This window comes from Otolemur garnettii, unplaced genomic scaffold (genome assembly GCF_000181295.1).
Source record: "Otolemur garnettii isolate 467f Iridium unplaced genomic scaffold, OtoGar3 scaffold00047, whole genome shotgun sequence".
NCBI lineage: Eukaryota > Metazoa > Chordata > Mammalia > Primates > Galagidae > Otolemur > Otolemur garnettii.
In genome coordinates this window covers 2795550-2816115 of record NW_003852442.1, presented here as the reverse complement: position 1 = coordinate 2816115, position 20566 = coordinate 2795550, and the positions used below count along the sequence as shown (strand labels likewise).

The window sequence follows — 20566 nt, the reverse complement described above, 5'->3', positions numbered from 1 at the left end:
AGTTCCAAATAGATCCCTCTTCATGTTATGGTTTCCTTTGATTCTGCCTTCTGTAGCTCCTTCCTTACAGCTGGTCCAGTAACAACCTTGTTAGTGTAGGGCTCAGTCACACCAGCGTCTAACTAAATGTGATTTAGGTGGGATAAAGAGCATCTGCCCCAGCCCTGAAATACGCTCTTCCTGACACTCTCTTACAGAGATGTCTCTGCTTCCCCATGGGCTGTTACTTCTCACCCAGACAAGTAGTGAGCCCAGTTTGTTCAATTGCAGGCGCTATGGTGGGTTGAAGAGTGGACCATTCCCCTGGAAGGCACGTCTACCTGGAACCCAGAATTCAGGCTGGAAGGTCAGGGACTAGTGAGCAGATGCTTTTTGTTTTCCCTAAATGACATCTTTCTTAGAAATTGTGCAAGATGGCGCCTTAAACATGGTTTGCTTTTGTACTAGAGCTGAGAAAGGCAGCTGCAAAGCCACAGGATGGGACAGCCCAGGATTTGCTTGCCTGGCCCCAGGGGCCCTTGTTTGCCTTTGTGTGCCTTAATTACTGGTTCCAGTTCCTGGCATACAGTAGGTACTGATTAATACTTATTGGATAAAAAAATGAAAACACCCAACTTAATTTTTCTTCCTCCCATTGTTTCCATAGGCTGGGTCCCGATGGAAAAGCTGGCAGCCTACGGCTCATCAAAGGCCGCTCTCACCATGTTCTCATCGGTTATGAGACACGAGCTTTCGAAATGGGGAATTAAAGTATCTGTCATCCAGCCCGGAGGCTTCCGAACAAGTAGGTCTCTGAGTCTAAGAGCTTCACAGGGTTCAACCTGGAAGGGCCCCTTAAGTTTCTGTCGGTTTGATCGAGCACATGTGGAACCCCTCAGTGTTGGCAAAGATGCACACAGTCTGACATTAGTTAAAATGGTGAAAGTAGATTTTGCTCAGTAAGTACTAACAGGGGTTGAGGGAGAAGAGATGAGCTCCGATCTGATCTGTGCAGAGGTGATGTGTGTATTTCGAAGGGAGAAGGAGGGAGGGGGCAGAGTGGGGCTCAGCAGAGTCAGGCAAGTGGAAAATACAAAGGGCTGGTCAGGTTCAACACGGTGGGGCCAGCAGTGTTTGCTGGTGGCCGGGTACAGACATCAGGATTCCTTCTTCCCACGGAGGCTGGGATACGGAGGCCTTTTCTTTCTTGATGATTTCACCTCAAAGGTACAGCTCACTGGTCCTTGAGAGAGAGAATTCCGAGTTGCACGAGTTACATGTTTACGATTGTGAGTTCTTTTTAGTGAGTGCTCCAAGAGAGGAAGTTCAGGGGTGTGTGGAACCAGTAGGAGAATTTCCTGGCAGGGTTGCTCCTTCTCAGGCAGGCATCTGGGCAGGAGCTGGCATCATCCTAGGGCCAGGGCCTCAGACTGCTGGAAGCTGTGCTGAGGTTTGGCACTTAGGCACTTAGTGCCCTTAGCGCCTTTGGGGTTTGGACAGAGGTTTCATGTCTGTGTCCACCCAGGAGGGTTGGGGTGGGCAGGCCTCTTCTAAGGATCAAGAAGCAAGCTTTTTAGTGTCTTTATAAAAGAGACCCCAGGCCGGGCGTGGTAATCCTAGCACTCTGGGAGGCCGAGACAGGTGGATTGCTTGAGCTCAGGAGTTCAAGACCAGCTTGAGCAAGAGCAAGAGCCTGTCTCTACTGAAATAGAAAAATTAGCTGGGTATCATGGTGGGCGCCTATAGTCTCAGGTACTTGGGAGGCTGAGGCAAGAGGATCACTTGAGCCCAAGGGACTGAGGTTGCTGTGAGCTGTGACGCCACGTGCTCTACCCAGGTAAACAGAGTGAGACTCTGGCTCAGAAAAACAAAACAAAACAAGCAAGTGCCAGTTATTCAGTGTTTGGCTGTTTCCCTTTTCCTTCCGCAAAGGAATTGCATCGGCTCATCAGGCATAGCAAGCAGAGGTTAGAGCTAGGTTAGAATGCCAATGCCCTGGTGCCGACTCAGAACAAGCCCCTTCTAGGATTCACGCCCCATTTCTCGGTGCCAGAGTTTTATTTGACCTTTAAAGTACAGCTTAAAAATGATCCTGACTGACTTACTAATTTTGATCATCTTCATGGCCCCTTTCTTCTGATATAAAATCAATTAGCTTCATATCAGGCTTATTTATTTAAGGTTAGAACTGTATGTTCACTTAAAAGTTCTAGCAAATACTCAAGGTGACATTTATTAGTTTCTCATTCCCATTGGACAAGATGATCTCTTTCCCCAGCTTCTTTGTCTTTTGGAAGCAAATTTTTTTTAAGTTTTTTATTTTAATTAAATCATAGCTGTGTACATTAATGCAATCATGGGGTACAATGTGCTGGTTTTATATACAATTTGAAATATTTTCGGCAAACTGGTTAACGTTTAAGCTGATGAATACATTAGGTGTATTCGACACCTAGTAAATTTCACATGTACCCTTGTAAGATGCACCGTAGGTGTGGTCCCACCAATTGCCTTCCCTCCACCCATTCTCCCCTCTCCCCTCCCTTCCCTCTCCCCTTTCCCTTTCTTCTTGGGGTATAATTGGGGTATAGCTTTCATAAGAAAGCTATAAATTGCTTTCATAGTAGGTCTGAGTACATTGGATACTTTTTCTTCCATTCTTGAGATACTTTGCTAAGAAGAATATGTTCCATCTCCATCCATGTAAACATATAAGAGGTAAAGTCTCCATCTTTCTTTAAGGCTGCATAATATTCAATGGTGTATATATACCACAATTTATTAATCCATTCATGAGTCGATGGGCACTTGGGCTTCTTCCATGACTTAGCAATTCTGAACTGGGCTGCAATAAACATCTACAAAACTCTTAGAAGTGATGAAGGAGTACAGCAGCATCTCAGGAAGCAACAGCTTTTTTCTCCCTTCCCTCTAAAGAATGTGACCTGCCTTCCCTGCACCCTGGCAGCAGGTGGCTGATCTCTCTACTCCTTTCCCGGAATAGCTGAACTCCGGGCAGAGACAGACTACCCTAAGGCTCAGTCCTCAGCTCTGGGCCAATAAACATTTGGTGTTTTGAGTGAAGGTGTGAAAAGCCTTGTTTAATGAAAGACCACAAACTGGGAGGTGCTGCTAGTGCGCTAACAAACAAACCCTAAAGCTATACATGTTAATCCAAATGCACAAGATAAAAATCTAAAAGGAAACACTGAAATTTTGGCTTGAAACACTTGGCAGCTGGGAACCTCTGAAAGTTTTAGGGGAGGAAAAAGGAACATCAGTCATTCAGGCTGAGAGGCTGGACTGGGGCAGCAGATGCAGAGGGAAGAAGTCTTAGGAGGAATTTCCAACTTGGGGTCTCCCTGGGTGGGGAGGAGAATTGAGGGGAGTTGATGGAGACAGGGAGTGGGTCAAAGATGAAACAAATGTACCAACTTGAGTGCCTGGGGTACAGAGAAAGTCAGTTAGAACCATTTTTAAGCTGTGTTCCTGAAGGTCACCACAAGGGTGGGGATTTGACCTGGGTTCTTCCTTCTATACCCAGTTTAAAGTGGTTTGACCAGCTTGCTGCGGGTAAGAGACTAGACATCAGATGACAGAGAACTAAAGTTTGGAGATGCCACATCATGTTGATGTTTAATTGCAGGTAGGGCCAGAAAAGGAAGCTTTAGAGACACAATTAAGAGCTACTGAAAACATTTCAAAGAGAAATACCTTATGGTTTTAGTCGCCTATAAGAAAAATAGCTAAAACATATTGTGTGGGTCATTCAAAAGACCACCATGATGGCTAAATAGTAAGAAGAAAAGAAGGTATTCTTGGCAACATCAGTTCACAAGCAGGAAGGGATGGGCTCCAGTGTGTATTACAGGTGGACTCTTCGAAGAGAGAAAGGGCAGGTTGCATGTTGCCTCACTGGGATCGTGGTACACAATAGAGTTGCAGATATCCAATAGGTATTGGGAGAAAAGCTATACACATTCTATTTAGGATAGATGTCCAGGGGATGTACTAGGGGCAGACATATATCCCAGGGTCATTTTAGGGCAGGATTTTAGCATTAAAATGAGGTGGAATTTGGCTCTTTACATCCAAAGATAAACTGTAGGCACAAAGACAGTGTGTGAAGTCTCCATAAGCTGACAGAAACAGGATTGAGGCCTACAGTAGCTTACAGGAAGAGAATGATTGACAGGTCAGTCCTCTATCCAATCAGAGTTCTACTTGTAAATCAGTTAGGAAGCGTCTGACAATTTGCCTAATAACTCCATTGTTAGGGAGTTGAGCAAAAGTGTGTTTATTTCTTGTAATGGTAGGGATTTAGGAAGTTGCTGTGCCAGCTGAGCCCTGAACGCTCCACCCATAGGTACAGAGAGGTGAGGGGAAACTTGTTTGCTGAAAGATCAACTCACGATTAGGGCAGGTTAATAAAAGAAAGGTCTATTTACCATGTGCTTGGGGAGAATCACAGAGTGATTGATTATTCAATGTCCCAGTGAAGGTCAGGTATTCTTATACCTGTCTTTTTGGAGGGGAGGGAAAATGAGTACAGGTAATTCTATTTAGAGGACACACAGGGATGGGGGAAGCTTGTCAATTAACCTGAGAGACAAGTTTAAAATAATTTGGACCAAGTCTGGTTGCATTCTATTTCAGTCTCTCAGATCACACATGCCTTGTAGATTTTAAGCACTTTATGTGTATTATCTCACTTAATCCTCCCTTAAGGAGGTTACTGAAGGTTACTTCAGAAGGTTTACTGAAAAACCAACTCAGAGCAAAGCACATTAGTAAGAGAAAAGTTATCAGATTTGTTTAACGCTTAAATGTTATTGCCCAACTAGGTTATGCAGAAAAGACCCAATGCTTGGAGACTCTCAGGGCTAAGATGGAGAGAGTTTATGGTGCAGAGTGCTAAGCAATGAGAGGGGAGAAGTCTTTCCGATTCCCTTCCCTGAGAATCTGGAGCACAGGGTTTTTTAAAGACAGTTTGACAGGCAGGGGATTAGGTAATTAGGTTTAATAATTTGCTAAGTTTGAGGGAAAATTATAGGGGTGCCAAAATCATGGAATTCATCTTGTGTTATTTTGGCTCCTGAGGTCAAAATGCCAGGCCAGTCAGTTCCTTGGTATGGGCCATTGGTCTGGGTGGATTCATTAATCCTCTGGAATGTAGATTAGTCAATCCACTGGAAAGCAGATCTGTCAATCCTCTGGAATGCGGATCAGTCAATCCTCTGGAATGCGGATCAGTCAATCCTCTGGAATTTGGATCTGTCAATACTCTGGAATGTGAGGACTAGAAGATATCTCTGAAACTACTTTAGGGTTTCAAAAGTGATTTTACCTATAAAGAAAGTTAAGAATATTTGTAACTAGAACTATGCATGGAAGGCTAAGAATCTTTATAAGGGATGACAACAGCATATGACTCCAGGGTAAAGACGCAAATGCGGGGACAGGGATTATTATCAAGCAAACGAGGGACAGTGGCAGGAGCAGATTATTAACATTATTTTGGCCAAGGCTGTTCCTTTACAGAGTTTTGCAGCCTTTACCCACGTTCTCAGATTGCACCCCTACATTGACTTGTAAGGGTGGTTTCATAGACACGGAACCCCTAGAAACGAAGATTCAAGTCCCTGTTGGGGTTCAGAGTTTATATACCTTTTTTAAAATAATTAATTATTTTTTATTAAATCATAACTGTACATTGATGCATTTATGGGGTTCAGGGTACTGCTTCGATATACAATGTGAAATGTTTACATTGAATCAAGTAACATATCCATCACATTTCTTAATAGTTTTGAAATGTACCATTGCATCATGCACATTAGGTGAGGTTTCCCGGAATACCCTTCTCCCGTATCCCCTCTCTCCACCCCCTCTCTCCTCTTCCCTTCTACTTATATACCTTTTTGGTAGAATGAGTTATCAGAGGGAGGAGAAGAGGGATCTGTTGAGGGGGAGCAAAGGACCATCACAGAGAATAAATGGATGGGGCATGAAGATTAACTGGTAAATGGTTTCCTTTTGGAGCTTAACTGAGTCTAAGATGTGGGATGTTGTCTTCTTCAAGAGACTGTTTCGGTGTGACCACAGTTTGGTCTTACGGGGAGGAGAAGCAGAGGACAGTTGTTCTCCTAGGTGGGTCTAGAACTCAGGAAGATAAAGGAATTTCAACAGCTTGGGGAGAGGTTGATGGTGGTGATAATTGGTGGGGGGGAGATCAGAGAAAAGTTGAGGTTTAGTCAAATGCCCTATTTTGGGGGTAAACTACTTCTAATTTCTCTTGTTATCATAATAGTTCCATCTTGCAGTGAGAAAACAGAGGCTCAGAGAAGTCCAGGAACATCCAAGCCATAGAGCTGATAAGAGGCAGATGTGGGATTTTGAGAGCTTGGTCGTGTGTAGTCCCAACATGGCAGGCGATAGATGGATGGTTCGTGTGTGTCCCAAGTGGCAGATGAGTGACAAGAGGCTAATGTCGTTCTATAGCTTTGGGGACTCTCGACAGGGTACCCACAAGAATGGTCAGAAAGTCCATGAGGTGTTTAGAGAGGAAGGAGGTGGAGAGGACCCGGAACCCCAGCTTGTGAGGGCAAAGACAGGGAGAGGTAGCAGGAGAAGCCTTAGCTCATGCAAACATGTTTTCCAAGACGTAGAAGCCTCCACAGCAGGGGTCCTCAAACTTTTTGAACAGGGGGCCAGTTCACTGTCCCTCAGACGGTTGGAGGGTAGTACTGCAGGTCCCGGGTAAGGTGACCAGATTTTAACATTGGTAAAGCCAAACACCATTGATGGGGAGTGGGGCGGGGGTGGGGCGGAGGAGGGGTGGAGGAGGGGTGTGTTCTTGATTAAAAATTTGGTCTATATGGAGCAACAAAAATTTTCATAGAATGCAAAACTAGTATTGTAATTTTTTTAAAATTTCGACATAAGTACAATTTACAAATATAATACATTTAAAAAATTATGTATAGGGCGGTGCCTGTGGCTCCAAGGAGTAGGTCGCAGGTCCACCTGGGCGACCTTGCCCAGGAGGGGAGTAGGGAGTTTACATTAGCCTTTTCATTTCCAAATGAAGTTACATTAACCTCTTCATTCCCAAATAGAGTTACATTAACCTTTTCAGCAGCCTGTATATTCCCTTCCCGTTGTCCCGCCCTTCCCTAGATTGTTGTGCATTCTTTCCAAAAATCGGGACTTTTTAAAAACGCCGGGGACGCGGGACAAATTGTTAAAAATTGGGACTGTCTCGCCAAAAGCGGGACGTCTGGTCACCTTAGTCCCGGGACAAGTTGGCTGCTAAGCAGGACAGGCAGTGGCGGCAAAAACACCTGGGCCTTAGTTTGAGGACGCCTGCTCCAGAGTAATTGCCCAGGATAATCATTTCTTTAAGCTGTGGTGTGTGCCTTCCTGAAAAGAAAAGAGCAGTTGAGACCCGCTTTGCATTTCCATAAGTATAATTGGATTTCACTGGCTTACATCTCACAGCGAGCCTCCTCACACAGTGCTGGCCTCCAGGGGTCACCCACGCTAACAAAGGCTGATCCCCACAGAGATCCCGAGCAGTGTGGGCGGCTGCAATCTTCTCGGAAAGTAATCTGGCAGAAGCTATTAAAATTCAAACTGAATATGCCTTTTGACCAGGCAGCATTCTGGGGACTCCGACCTGCAGAAGTAAAGCCACGGTATAAAGAGATAGATGGCACAAATCTGTCCATTGCAGGAATGCTTGGAAAGCTGAAACCTAGGGACGACTGGTCGACTCAAAGCTTTTCAATGGAAAATTCTGTCCCTCTGGTTTAAATCTGTAGCCATGGACCAGAGGCAGGTCTGCGATTTACTACTAAGCAAAAAAAAAGAAACCCAAACAAACAAACACCCCTGGAAAATATAAATATGTAGTACAATTCTTTTCGTCTTTTTCTTTCCTATAAATAAAATTAAGCCAAAGCCTTCTCTGTAGATATATGTTTGCATAAACAAAGAAAGGGCGTAGGAGGGCTCATTAAACTGTTAGTTACCTCAGAGGAGATTAAATTTTTGCAGTTACAAAGAATTAGGTTACACTGATTGCATTAGAGGAGATTAATTTTGAAAATACATACGTTTTCTTCTTATTCACCTCATATAATGAGCAGACATTGCTGCTACATTTTAAAGTACATGTAAATTATTTAATTTTATAAAATCAGCAGCATTGCCTTTATGTTAAAATATGTTTATATTTGATTGTTTGTAATTTATATATTAAAATTTAAATCCGTATGTAAGTTAGACTTCAATTACATTTACCGTATATTTTAAACTTAAAATTATATTTATCATTTAGATAAAATATTCAAAATTATGCATTTAGCTTTGATATAGAAGTAGACATTTCTTCTATGTTAAAAATTATGTATATGTGTGTATGTTTATATGTATGTATTTACATACACTATATTACATATCGTATAATTATAGTATAGAAATATGTTGTATTTAACACATGATAGTCACCAAAAGATGTACTAGAATGTTAGTGGCGGCATGTGTAAGAGCCCCACATTCAAAACAACACAAATGCCTATCACAGTATATGGATAATGAATCAATGGAAGATTATACATCAAGGAGAATCACCACCCAAAACATGGATGAATCTCACAAGCATAATGTTGAGTAAAGAAGTTGACACAAGAGTTAAGTACGATGTTTACGATTCCCTTTAACCAGGCAAAACAAATTTATCCTATTAATCCAGGTGGTGGGTAATGGGAACAGGGCTGGGAGGGGGGAATTTAAGGCTGGTTGTGTTCTGTTCTGTTCTTGATCTATTTCCTGTTGACATGAGCTAATCAGTTGGTGAAAATCCAACAATGTGTGTAGTTTTCTGGATGTCGGTTTAAAAATGATGATAAATATCATCATAAAGCACTTACATTAAAAAGCATTTGCAAATGTCCATCCTGCCCAACAGAGGACAGTTAACAAGTGCCTGCTTCCCTGACTTGGCTGGCCTTCCCAGAACCTGACCCTTCCTTTCCTCTTGGTCCAGGTATCGCAGGCACCAGTGACATGTGGGACAAGATGGAGAAGGACATTATGGACCACCTCTCTGCTGAGGTGAAGGAGGACTACGGCCAGGAGTACATCCAAGTGCAGCGGAAATTCCTCACCTTCATCAATGAGCAGGCCAACCCGGACTTCACACCCGTAGTGCAGGACCTCATGCATGCAGTCTCGGCTAAGAGCCCCTTGGCCTTCTATGCACCAGGGAAATTTGCTTACCTATGGTTCTGCTTGGCTTCCTTTTTACCTACTGGTGTGTTTGATTACATTAGGATATCTAACATGAAAAAGTGCATGCCCAGAGCTCTGAGAGTGCCTAACTCTAAGAATAAGGCTACGTAGGCAGTGAAGACCTCCAAGGAGCGGGAATTTGTATAATCTTGGAAGGAAAGGGAACTGTGAACTTCCTATTAAAGTTGTTTCCTACTTAACATTCCCTGTGGAATTTTTGGTTGAATAGGGACTTAGTGGTGAGAAGATTGGAGAGCAGCAGTGGGTGCCCCAGGGAGTATTGAGTGAGGACCTACCATATGCACTGGGCACATTTCAGATCTTCTCTCATCTAGTTCTGGTCAGAGAGCAGAGGGTGGTATCTTCACCCCTGTAATAGGCAAGTGAATAAAAGATCACAGAGGTTCATTGTCACACAGCTAGCAAAAAGCAGACCCAGAATTCAAATCCAGGCTGGACTCCACTGCCTGCCGAGAGAGGAGGAAGAGAAAGAGAGAAGGACAAAGAGAAGGAGGAAATGGCAAGTGAAACAGTCCAGTCTGTCTCCAAGGTCCTGGTTGCTGTGCTTTGATATTCTATAACTACTATCTCCAAGGTACTGGATCCATTGTAAGTCATCAGGGCTCTGTGTGCCTTCCTTGTCTTCCTCTATTGGGAGCCCTGCCATCTTAAACAGGATCCTGGAGACCTCTGGGAGACCCAGGGCATGTGGCTGGCTGGTTGGGCACCCATAGTAAACATCCCTTTTGTCTCTATCTGAGCATCCCAGTATGGAAAAGCCAGCATTATTGCATAGAAGACCCTGGTCAAAGAGAACAATGACAGACATCACTGGTGAAAGGGATGGGGACAGGTGTGGCCAGGTGTGGCAAAAGGGGAGGGTTTGGCGAGCAGAGGGTGCATGAAGGAAACCCAGAATACCTGCTCATTGCAAACCTCTCTTTCTTCCATTTCCTTTCTAGAATGTGGAGGCTCTTTTTCTATTTTCCATGGATATTTTGTGAGAGTAGATGAAATGACAGCGCTCTGTGATTATTCCCAAGAGAAAATAATAAATAAGCACACAGTAAGATAAATATTTATGGATTATGAATACAATATATTTTTAAAGACTAGTCATGCTGACTTCCCAGTGGTTCTCCACCATTGATTCAGAAGAAAACAGAAAGAAAAGAATAATTAACGTTTAAGTCTTGATTTCCATTATGAGCACTTTCTGTAGATTGGTGTTGTCAAAGCCAAAGCTTTCATTTGTGTGATTCAGGTGTTGTTGAAAGAGAAAAAGATTGGTATAACCAATTTGGAAGAATTTGGAAGAATGCACGTGCTTCATTAAAAGCCAAGGGTTTTCAAAGTGTGGTCCCTGGACCTGAAGCATTAGCATTACCTGAGAATCTACTAGAAATGCAGATTCTCATGAGCTATTCCAATTTTGTATTAGGTTCCTATCTACGGCTGCTGTAACACATGACTGTATGCTTATCAGCTTAAAACAGCATAAATGTATTACCTTACAATTTTGGAGGTCAGCATTCTAAAATGTGTCTTACAAGGCCAAAAGCAAGTGATCAGCAGAAATGTGTTGCTTCTGGAGACTCTAGGGGAGAGTACCTTTCTTGCATTTTCCAGCTTCCCAAGGCCTGCATCCCTTGACTTGTGACTGCATCACTCTGACCTCTGATGCCATCACCTTCTCCTTCTCCTCATATCTCCTTCATATCTCCTTCTCTTTTTCTCTTGCCTTCCTTTTATAAGGCCCATCTGATTATATTGGGCCCACCCAAATAATTCAGGATAATCGGCAGACCCTTAATTTAATCAACTCTACAAAGTCCATTTTGCCACTTAAGATAATAGGTTTCTGAGATTAGTGCACCACTCTTATTGTTAAAGACCATTGTTCTACTGACCATGCTTACTGAGTCAAAAACACTGGGGATGGAACCAGCAACCTATGTTGTAATTGGCTCTCTAGGTGATGCATACTCACATTTGAGTGATGGTGGCAATCTCCTACAAATGATAGTGTCTCCTGTTTCTCAGCCTCTGGAAACACTTAGTTCCTACTGATCCAACATTTCAAGTGTGGTTTTCCAGGTTTGCCTTGACTATGTGAATCAAATACACATTCAAATAACTCCCATTCTAGTTAAAGGCAGTCAGAACTCAGTTTCTGCTACTTGCAAGCACTATGTTCTAATTTATATTATCATCACCATCACCACCATCATTATTATCACCAAAACCACCATCACCACCACCACCATCATCATCACCATCATCATCATCACCACTCTAGTGTTTTCAAAGGTTCATTCCTAACACTTAGCCATGTGTCTTCATGGATCCTTAAGGTGAATGTCTCCAAGAGGGAGACACCCTCTGAAAAGCCCCGAGTGATGGCACACACACTTCCCCAGGGCCCTCTCCTCTTTCCTCTCTCTGGGTGGGACTCTACCCCACCTGCTGGGACAGTGGGATGAAGATGGAGGTAGGTTCTGGATTCTAATCTGTTTTGGTTTTGATTGAGAAACATCTTTCTGACTCCAAGTCCTCAAGTATCTTCCCCAGAGAGAAGATGGAAGGTTTGACCTGAGCAGGTCAGGGGCAGTGGAAGGGAGGAGGGAGTTTCAGGGGGCCCTTTTCAGGAAGGCAAATCAGGAGGGTGTGCACACAGAACTGGCAGGGCCTCAAGGAGGCTCTCTTTGCTTGAAGGTCAAAGGACTGCTCCCCGCTCCCCAGCCTCCCAGCATTTTGTTCTTTTTTTGTGTTTTGAATCCTGGTTGATATGATTCCAAACATGTCACATTCTTCCTGGCAGATCTACAAGGTAGGATGTTATGGGCATTTTGAAGTTATATAGTTTTACAGACTGAATATTTGTGTCTTCCCCAGATTCATAGGTTGAAATCCTACCCCTCAGTATTGCGATATTAGGAGGTGGGGCCTTTGGGCGGTGAGGGTGCAGTCCTTGTGACAGGGTCAGTGCTGTTACAAAAGGAGACAGGAGACCACCTGCTTTTCTCTCTCCACCATCTGAAGATGCAAAAAGAACACAGCCATCTAAAACCAGAAAGCAGGGGCTCAACAGACACCGGATATGCTGGCAATTTGATCTTGGACTTCGCAGCCTGCAGAATTGAGAGAAATAAACATTTGTTAAGTGACTCAGTCCCTGGTAATTTGTTATAGCAGCCTGAACTTCATAAGACAAACAGACTTGACCTTAGGTCCTGGGCCTGCTGTTCAACAGCTGGGTGACCTTAGCAAACTGCATCATAGGTTTTTTTTTTCCTTTTTACTCTATAAACAGGGGACAATGATAATCTCAAAAAATTGTGAGGATTAACTATGATGATAATGGAAAGGGTTTAGCCAGTGCCTGGTATTTATTAATAACAAGGGCTCAGTGAAGATAGCAGAATAGTAGTTTTCTCCTCTTTTGTCTGAATGAAGATGAGGTCACTTTGGTGTGTCCTCTCTAGCTGAGGTAGGATGGTGAGAAGGCTGATGTGGCTCTGAATTTAAGGCCAGGACTTCAGGGACACACTCGCCCAAATGGGGGCTTCAATTCCTACTTGGTTAATGTTCTTCCTCACCACAAAGGTACAAGGGAATCTTTTATAAACAAACAATGAAGCTTACAACTCCTACTCCTCCTGATAAAAATCTCTGCTGCCTTCTTTTTTTAAGTTAACAATTATTTATGACTTTCAATGTGCCATGGAATCTGCTAAGCAATTTACAGTAGTTCCTCAGTAGTTCCATGGGGGATACATTCCAAGACCCCCCAATGGAAACTGAAACTGCAGATAGTACCAAACCCTGTATATATTTTTGCAGTTTGAGGTTAAACAACAAAACTAGCACAAATTTCTTTTTCCTTCACAATTTCACAAATAGAAGATTTGTTCTTACTATGAATCTTAGCAATCTCAGCATATAATTTTTTTTCTTTCCTTATTAAGTTGAGAACTTTTCACTTAAGGGAAGCCCTTTACAGCTTCTCTGTGGCTTATCCAATTGCCACCAACATTACTCTTGTTCTTTGAGGCCATTATTAAGTAAAATAAGGTCTGCTTGAACTCAAGCTCTGCCATTCCTCAGCCATTGACCTGATAACCCAAAAGGCTACTAAGTGACTGATGGGCAAGGAGCATCTGGAGAGAACATATGCTGGACACAGGTGTGGCTTCTATCCCAAGAAGAACAGGGATGGACAGAGAGAGATTTTATCATGCTACTTAGAATGGGGTGCAATTTAAAACTTATGAATAGTTCATTTCTGGAATATTCCATTTAATATCTTTGGACATCTTGGGCATCTAAAACCAGAAAGCGAAGCCATGGATAAGTGGCAGACAACTATACTTGGATTTACCAATTCAATACTTATCACAACCCCATGAAGTAGGTATGATTATCATCTGCATTTGTAGATAAGACAACAGGCTTAGCTAATGCATAGCAGAGTTGGGCTTTTTAATTTTCTTTTAAAGAGAGATAGAGTCTTGCTTTGTTGTCCTGGCATGTGAGGGCAGTGGCATGACCATAGCTCACAGCAACCTCAAGCTCTGAGCTCAAGTGATCTTCCTTTCTCAGCCTCCCAAGTAGATGAGAATACAGGTGCCTACCACCATGCCTTGCTAAGTTCTGTATATTTTTGTAGAGATAGGGTCTTGCTGTGCTGCTCAGGCTGCTCTTAAATTCTTGACCTCAAGAGATCCTCCCAAAGCACTGGGAAGGATTACAGGTATGAACCACTGTGCCTGGCCTAGAGTTGAGCTTTTCAAGATGAATTTCTTAAACTTCAAAAGATACTGCACTGGTTAATTTATTTTTGAAGCTGGGTTTCTGGGTTCAAGTCTCAGTTCTGCCACTGATGAGCTATGAGATGTTGGGGACCTCGGTTTTTCCAATGCTTCCTGTGTAAATTGGAGAGGATGATTGTTAATAGTGTCTGACTCGTGGAATGGTCATAATATTGAGTAACTGAATCTATATTAAACACTTAGAATTCACATTAATTATTATCACTCCATATGGCTAATTATAGGTTGCTACAATAACAATAGGAAAGCTGCAATAAGAGAGCATTAGGCAAGACTTTGCAATGGCAGAAGGCTTTGGACTATGTGAAGTTTTGTTTAAGCTCACTTCTCTGGGCTGGGCTCCAGGCGATCTGTCACCTCCTTGTCCAATGCTGGTGGAGTGTCATCATGATGCTAAAGTTTCCTATGATTTTGAAAGGCAGCATGATCTATTTCATCCCTAGATAAATGACTGGTCTGAGCAGACCACTGATAACAGATCTATGTCTCTACCTACCGGGCTGGTCCCCTGCCATGGAAAGCCTGGGATAAGCTACAGAATGCAAGCCTGTGTCGGCAACATCCTCAGCCCTCTCTCTCTTCCTCTGGAGTCCAGACCAGGCAGGTAAAATCTGGACTTCCGTGCCACCTCCCTCTTCCTTTCACAGTGTTAAGAAACAATTTTTAGGAAATGTTCAAATCTTATACAAACGCACAATGAGCAGGCAGGCATCAAAGTTTTATTTAACTCATTAATAAAAGAGCAAGATGGCAAAGATGGTCTCGGAGAAAAGACGAAAAACTCATGAATAAAATATAGTGCTCTTAAAAAAAAATAAAAAGGATGCTGGAATTAGATTGCTAAATTATATATAAAACTTACCAGACCGGTTAAGGTTTGACAGAGCGATGCATTCATAATCTTTGGGGCATATTCTCCAGTGGTCAGAAATAATTTGCATCTCTATTGAATAAAAATAATTTACACTCTATGATTTTTCTTCAAATTAACATCTACCTTTACAGAGCTGGGACAACATATAAGTGCTTAAGCAAACATAGCCACATTTACTCAGATAGACAGGTGGTCTTGATGTGGGTGCCAGCATTGTCTACAATGGTTCTAAAATCACCACAAATATCTTTTGCCTTAGTTTCAAGTTTGGGGTAATTTTCTTCATAACGATAACCAAGGTAGGGATTGCTAAGCAACCAGGAAGTTCTTTTCCGCTAAACCAGAGAAGGTCTAAGATTTTTTTCCAGTTTTGTGCATCACGCAGCCTCAATTGTTTGATGAGAATTGGGCAAGAGAGGAATCTATTGCCATCTAGCCCTCAAAGACAACAGTGGATTGGTTTAGAAGTTCTGGGTATCTTCTCTATTCCAATGACTTAGTCAAAGCACCAGCTTAGCCGTGAGGAAAGACCTCAAGAAACCTCGTCTCTCATTGAGGAAAGGTGACAAGTCAAAGGAAGCTATGTCTTTTCCATCCTGCATGAATATCCACTCGCTCTTCCTAAGTCAGAACTCCACAGACACACTGTGTGGTTTTAGCACCTCTTATCTCACACTGATTTGGTGTTTTACTTAATTGCAGCAGATGTGGAGAGGTTCATTGGGTGAGGAGTGTGGAAGGGGATAGTTACACTGGGTACTGCTCTTGACCTTACAGAAGTGTACGGTCTGTTCACCCAGTAAAAGGAGCTGCTTTTTTTTTTCCTGCAGTTTATGGCCGGGGCTAGGTTTGAACCTACCACCTCTGGCATATGGGGCTGGTCTCCTACTCCTCTGAGCCACAGGCACCGCCCCTAAAAGGAGCTGTTTTAATCAAGAGAAATGGGAAAATTAGCACCCAAGAGGAGAAGAAATTATCCTTCACTGCTTCCAAGGCATAAATGGAGGAGAAGAAATTATCCTTCACTGCTTCCAAGGCATAAATGCTACTGTGTTTCTCCAAAAATAAGGCCTACCCCCAAAATAAGCCTTAGCGGGATTTCTATGCATTTGTTAAATAAGCCCTACACTGACAATAAGACCTAGTGATGGGCGTGGCTATGCAGATATGCTGCATACTCTACGATTTTTCTGCATAGCCACGCCATACATTTTGGCGCAGAGCGGTAAGGAAGACTGGAATACATTTTATCTGCCACAGCTCATTTCTCTGAGCAGTTCGCACTTGCATAGGTGTGCATGTGCGCATGTGGTAACCGTGATTGCAGGCATCTTACTGCACACGTGCAAATGGCTAGGGGAAAGGAGTTCAAGCATCACTAGCGCCAGCCCCACCAACAAGATCGGCTCCCCCCGTCAGGTTCCAGAAGAAGAAGACTTAACTGTATTTGAATGAATGTAGATTGTTGTATTATACTTAATAAAAATAAGACATCGCCTGAAAATAAGCCCCAGTGTGTCTTCTTGAGAAAAAATAAATATAAGATAGTGTCTTATTTGGGGGGAAACATGGTATGTGGGCAGATTAATTGAAGTCCGTTGGAAGCTGTCACCTCTCAGGAGGAGGATCATGAGATCTCTTGGTACACTATGTCACAAATTTTCTAAGTAAGAAATTTTCGAATTCAGAAAATTTCCTAAACTTCCTAGGTGTCCCTTCCAATAAAGACACATCCATCAGCTGGAAGGGAGAAGACTAGCACAGTGTGCAAACGTTCTTTGTTGAAACGTTCTTTCTTATAATTATGCAGTATTTAAATTGTCAACATTTCCCTTTTGAAAATTACACTTGACATTTGTATTTCTTTGAAAAATTGGGAAAAAGATGGCTCATCAGTATTTCAAATAATGCAAAAGAACGCTAATTTAGTGCCATCGCGGAGCTTTTGTTTCTGTCTCGAGTGAAATGATAAAAGGGGACAGGACATGCTCCCTACCTCCCACAGGACAGCTATGAATGGGCAGTTGAAGAAAAGTATGAATGTCAGAGGCCAAGCCTGTGACACCTGGCACTGTAGTCGGTGTACCGCGGAGGGAGGGCACAACGTCTTGACTCATCTCTAAGTCTTGGTGTCTCGCAACTTCTGCTTAATTTAATTGAGAGTAAAATCCCTTTTTTGTTGAGGGATGGGAGACAGCCCTACTTTGATAGATCAGGAAGGAACAGTCCTGGTTGCAAAGCTGAGAAGGGTGGAAGTGGGTTCACACCAAAGACAGCCCTCACCCCGTGAACTCCCGGTATTGTGGACAGGAAGATACTTTCCTCAGATTCCCGAGGGTCAGTGTCCACCAAGATCATGAAAACAAGAGAGTATTGACAAGAGACTCACCCTAACATTAAAGATGAAAAGATTAAGAAAAGATACACATCTAAACACTAATCAAAAGCAAGTCAGTACAGCCATACCCAACAAAGCACATGCTGAGGGCAAAAACATTTCATAAGCTCGTTTGGTATTTCTTGCATTATATATTCCACACATCCCAACTAGTGCCCAAATGTTTCTGCTCTGTGGCTCCTGGCTGCTCTGCCTTCTGTGATCTGATCTGGGACATAAAGGCCATGCAGGTCCTTCCTGTCCCCTTTGCCCACCTGGCGGATAATGTCCTGCTTCAACTTTAATCCATTGATATCAACTTCAGAACAGGGAGACCTAATTCACGTTACTAGACATGGGGATAGTGGTTACTTTGGGTGGAGGAGGCTCTCTCCACTGGGGCAAACTTGAAGGGGCTTCGGGAAGGCTGGTTTTTACCCCATGAGGCCAGTTGGCCTTGGGAGGGACAATCTCCCAAGATGATTCACTTCTGTTCCTCTTAGCTCTCATTCTTCAGAAGTCCAGCCTGGAGACATTCATGCATACTCTCATGGCAAAGCAGAGGCACCAGAGCAAAAGTGGGTATGTGGGAGGCCTGGTGAGGTCCAGGCCCAGAGGGGGCACACTGCTGTGATCACTGTACTCCATTGGCCAAAGCAAGCCAAGAGAGGGCATCTGCCTCTTGAGCAAAAGGAGCTGCAATGTCCCGTGGCAAAGGGTGAGCAGCCAGGAGGGTGAACCCTGGGACCCACAGGCGCCATCAGGATCCTGTCCCTGTGCACTGTTTAGTGGGCTGACAGTCCTACAGTTTAGAGGATGGAATTCCTGAATGGTCACCGTGCCAAATGAGTGACCACATCCTCCCACAGCTCCATGACATTATGACATTAACCTTCTTGGGGATAGCACACAGATTTGGAAACTCAAGGGCTATTTTCGTAAGCCTAGGGATCATTCCCAAGAGCCAGCTGGTGAAGGTTTTCTTACATGTGGCCCTTGGCTAAGGTTACTTGACCTGAATGAGAATGGAGTAAGTTACGAAGGTTTAGAGTTGAAGGTGTGGTGAGTGGTTAGTAGTCCAATCATCTGCTAATGAGGAGGGCTGCATGGCTAATAAATTAATCTGAAAATTTTAGGAACCCAGTATGTGCTAGTTACTGTATTGGGAGAGGGGAGTTGTCATAGCAATCAACATGATACAGATACAGTCGCTGTTCTCAAGGATGACAACGGGCATACAAGTAACACAGCCTGCCCAGTCCAACAGAGCCACCACCAGTGCCCACAGCTACAAAGCCCCAGGAATGTGCTAACCCAAAGAAGACAGGCTGTGAAGCAGTGATGTTCAGCCAGTGTGCAGGGAACAATTTTAAACATCATTAATTAAATTATTTCCTAACATTCAAAGCACAGTAAGTATATATATGTATTTTTTTGAGACAGTGTCTGGCTCAGTCACCCTGTGGTTGAATGGTGTGGCATCATGGCTCATAGCAACCTCAAACTCTTGGGCTCAAGTAATCCTCTTGCCTCAGACATCTCAGGTATGTGACACACCTGGATACTTTTAGAAATAGGTTCTTGCTCTTGCTCGGGCTGGTCTTGAACTCCTGAGCTCAAGCAATCCACCTGCCTCAGCCTTCCAGAGTGCTGGGATTATAGGCATGAGCCACCATGCCCAGCCTTTACTCTCTCTCTCTCTCTCTTTTTTTTTTTTTTGATCAGTGTAACTTAAGTGTGCCATGGAAGTTTAACTATAGGCTCAAATGTGCTGTGAGATAAAAAAGATTGAAAAATACACACTGGATTTGGTTAACATGGTACAAAATAAATGAATAAATAAAGAAGGCCTAAATTTTAACCTACCATGAGTGGTTATGCAGGACATTGAGGCTGAGAACGTGGGTTGAGAAGGAATTAGATGTAACCATTTCTGACAGAGCTTTTTAAAATAAGTAATATTTTGCACATAGTATAAACACACACACACAGAGAGCCCTCAAGCATAGGGCTCAATGTGTTTTGAAAAATACACCTGTGTAGTCCACGTAGGTGGGAGAAGATCAAAGTTCACTTTTCTCTGTAACAATGTCCAGTTGTTTCCCTACCATCATTGGTTCAAAAGATGTTTCTTTCCCAGTGAATTGCTGTGACATCTTTGTAAAACAAATTACTGACCATATAGATGTGGTCTATTTCTGGACACTTTTCTATTCCATTGATTTGTCTGTCATATGCCAATGTCATATGGTTTTTTTTAATTTATTTTTTTCTCTATCTTTTATTAGTTAAGCTTTTTTTGACATTGTATTTTTAACTTACTCATATTCTATTTCAATTCCAGTAGTTACTCCAACGTTTAACATGTACTCTTAATGTTATATTTCTAAAAATAATAGCTACGCATATTTGTAATTCTAGTCTCATCTTGAATAAGATAAGAACCTTAGCGTGATTTAACTTTTCTCAAAATGTTCCTCTCCTGTCTTCCACATCTTTCTCTATTATTATTATTATTATTACTGTTATTATTCTTTTTGAGAGAGAGTCTTACTTTGTTGCCCTTGGTAGAGTGCAGTGGTGTCATAGCTCATAGCAACCTCAAATTCTTGGGCTCAAAGAGATTCTCTTGCGTCAGCCTCCCTGGTAGCTGGGACTACAGACACCTACCACAGCGCCTGGCTATTTTTTTTTAGAGATGGGGTCTCACTCTTGCTCAGGCTGGTCTCTAATTGCTGAATTTAGGCAACGCGACTGCCTCAGCCTCCTAGAGTGCTAGGATTACAAGCATGAGCCACCGTGCCTGGCTTGGTATTATTTTAAAAACCAGATAATCATGTGATTCATAATTGGAGCATATTTGGAACATTTTTTTCTATTGCTTTCAGATTTGGCCAGGTGTTTTTAAACTTGAGAAGTATTCTGGGTCTTTCTAGGCCTCCATTGTGAGCAGGCATGTACGGGGTCAGGAACAACACTAGCCCAGGCAGAGAATACAGCAAGTGCATAATCCCTAATGAAAGCATATTGCAAATACAAGTTGGATCTACTAGGTGTAGAACACAAATGTCTTAATCCTGTAATTGGGTAAATGAGGCGAAGGCTGTGTTGATTAGTAGGATGTAAGCACTCCAGTTTGTACAAATAATCAACACATTGAATCCCATTATGGCATAAATGTATTTATGATCTATGTACAAATGACTTAAT

The 20566-nt window shown here is 42.8% G+C and overlaps 1 protein-coding gene across 1 annotated transcript in view; it reads left to right on the top strand.

Moving 5' to 3' along the window:
* The window catches only part of HSD17B2 (hydroxysteroid 17-beta dehydrogenase 2), a 44678-nt gene extending 35205 nt beyond the window's left edge, over positions 1-9473 (top strand). The window contains exons 4-5 of the mRNA XM_003791301.3: positions 647-784; positions 9029-9473. Of these exons, the coding sequence (XP_003791349.1) occupies positions 647-784; positions 9029-9384 (494 nt within the window). The 3' untranslated portion in view covers positions 9385-9473. The remainder of the gene's footprint in view (positions 1-646; positions 785-9028) is intronic.
* The last annotated feature ends 11093 nt before the right edge of the window (positions 9474-20566 follow it).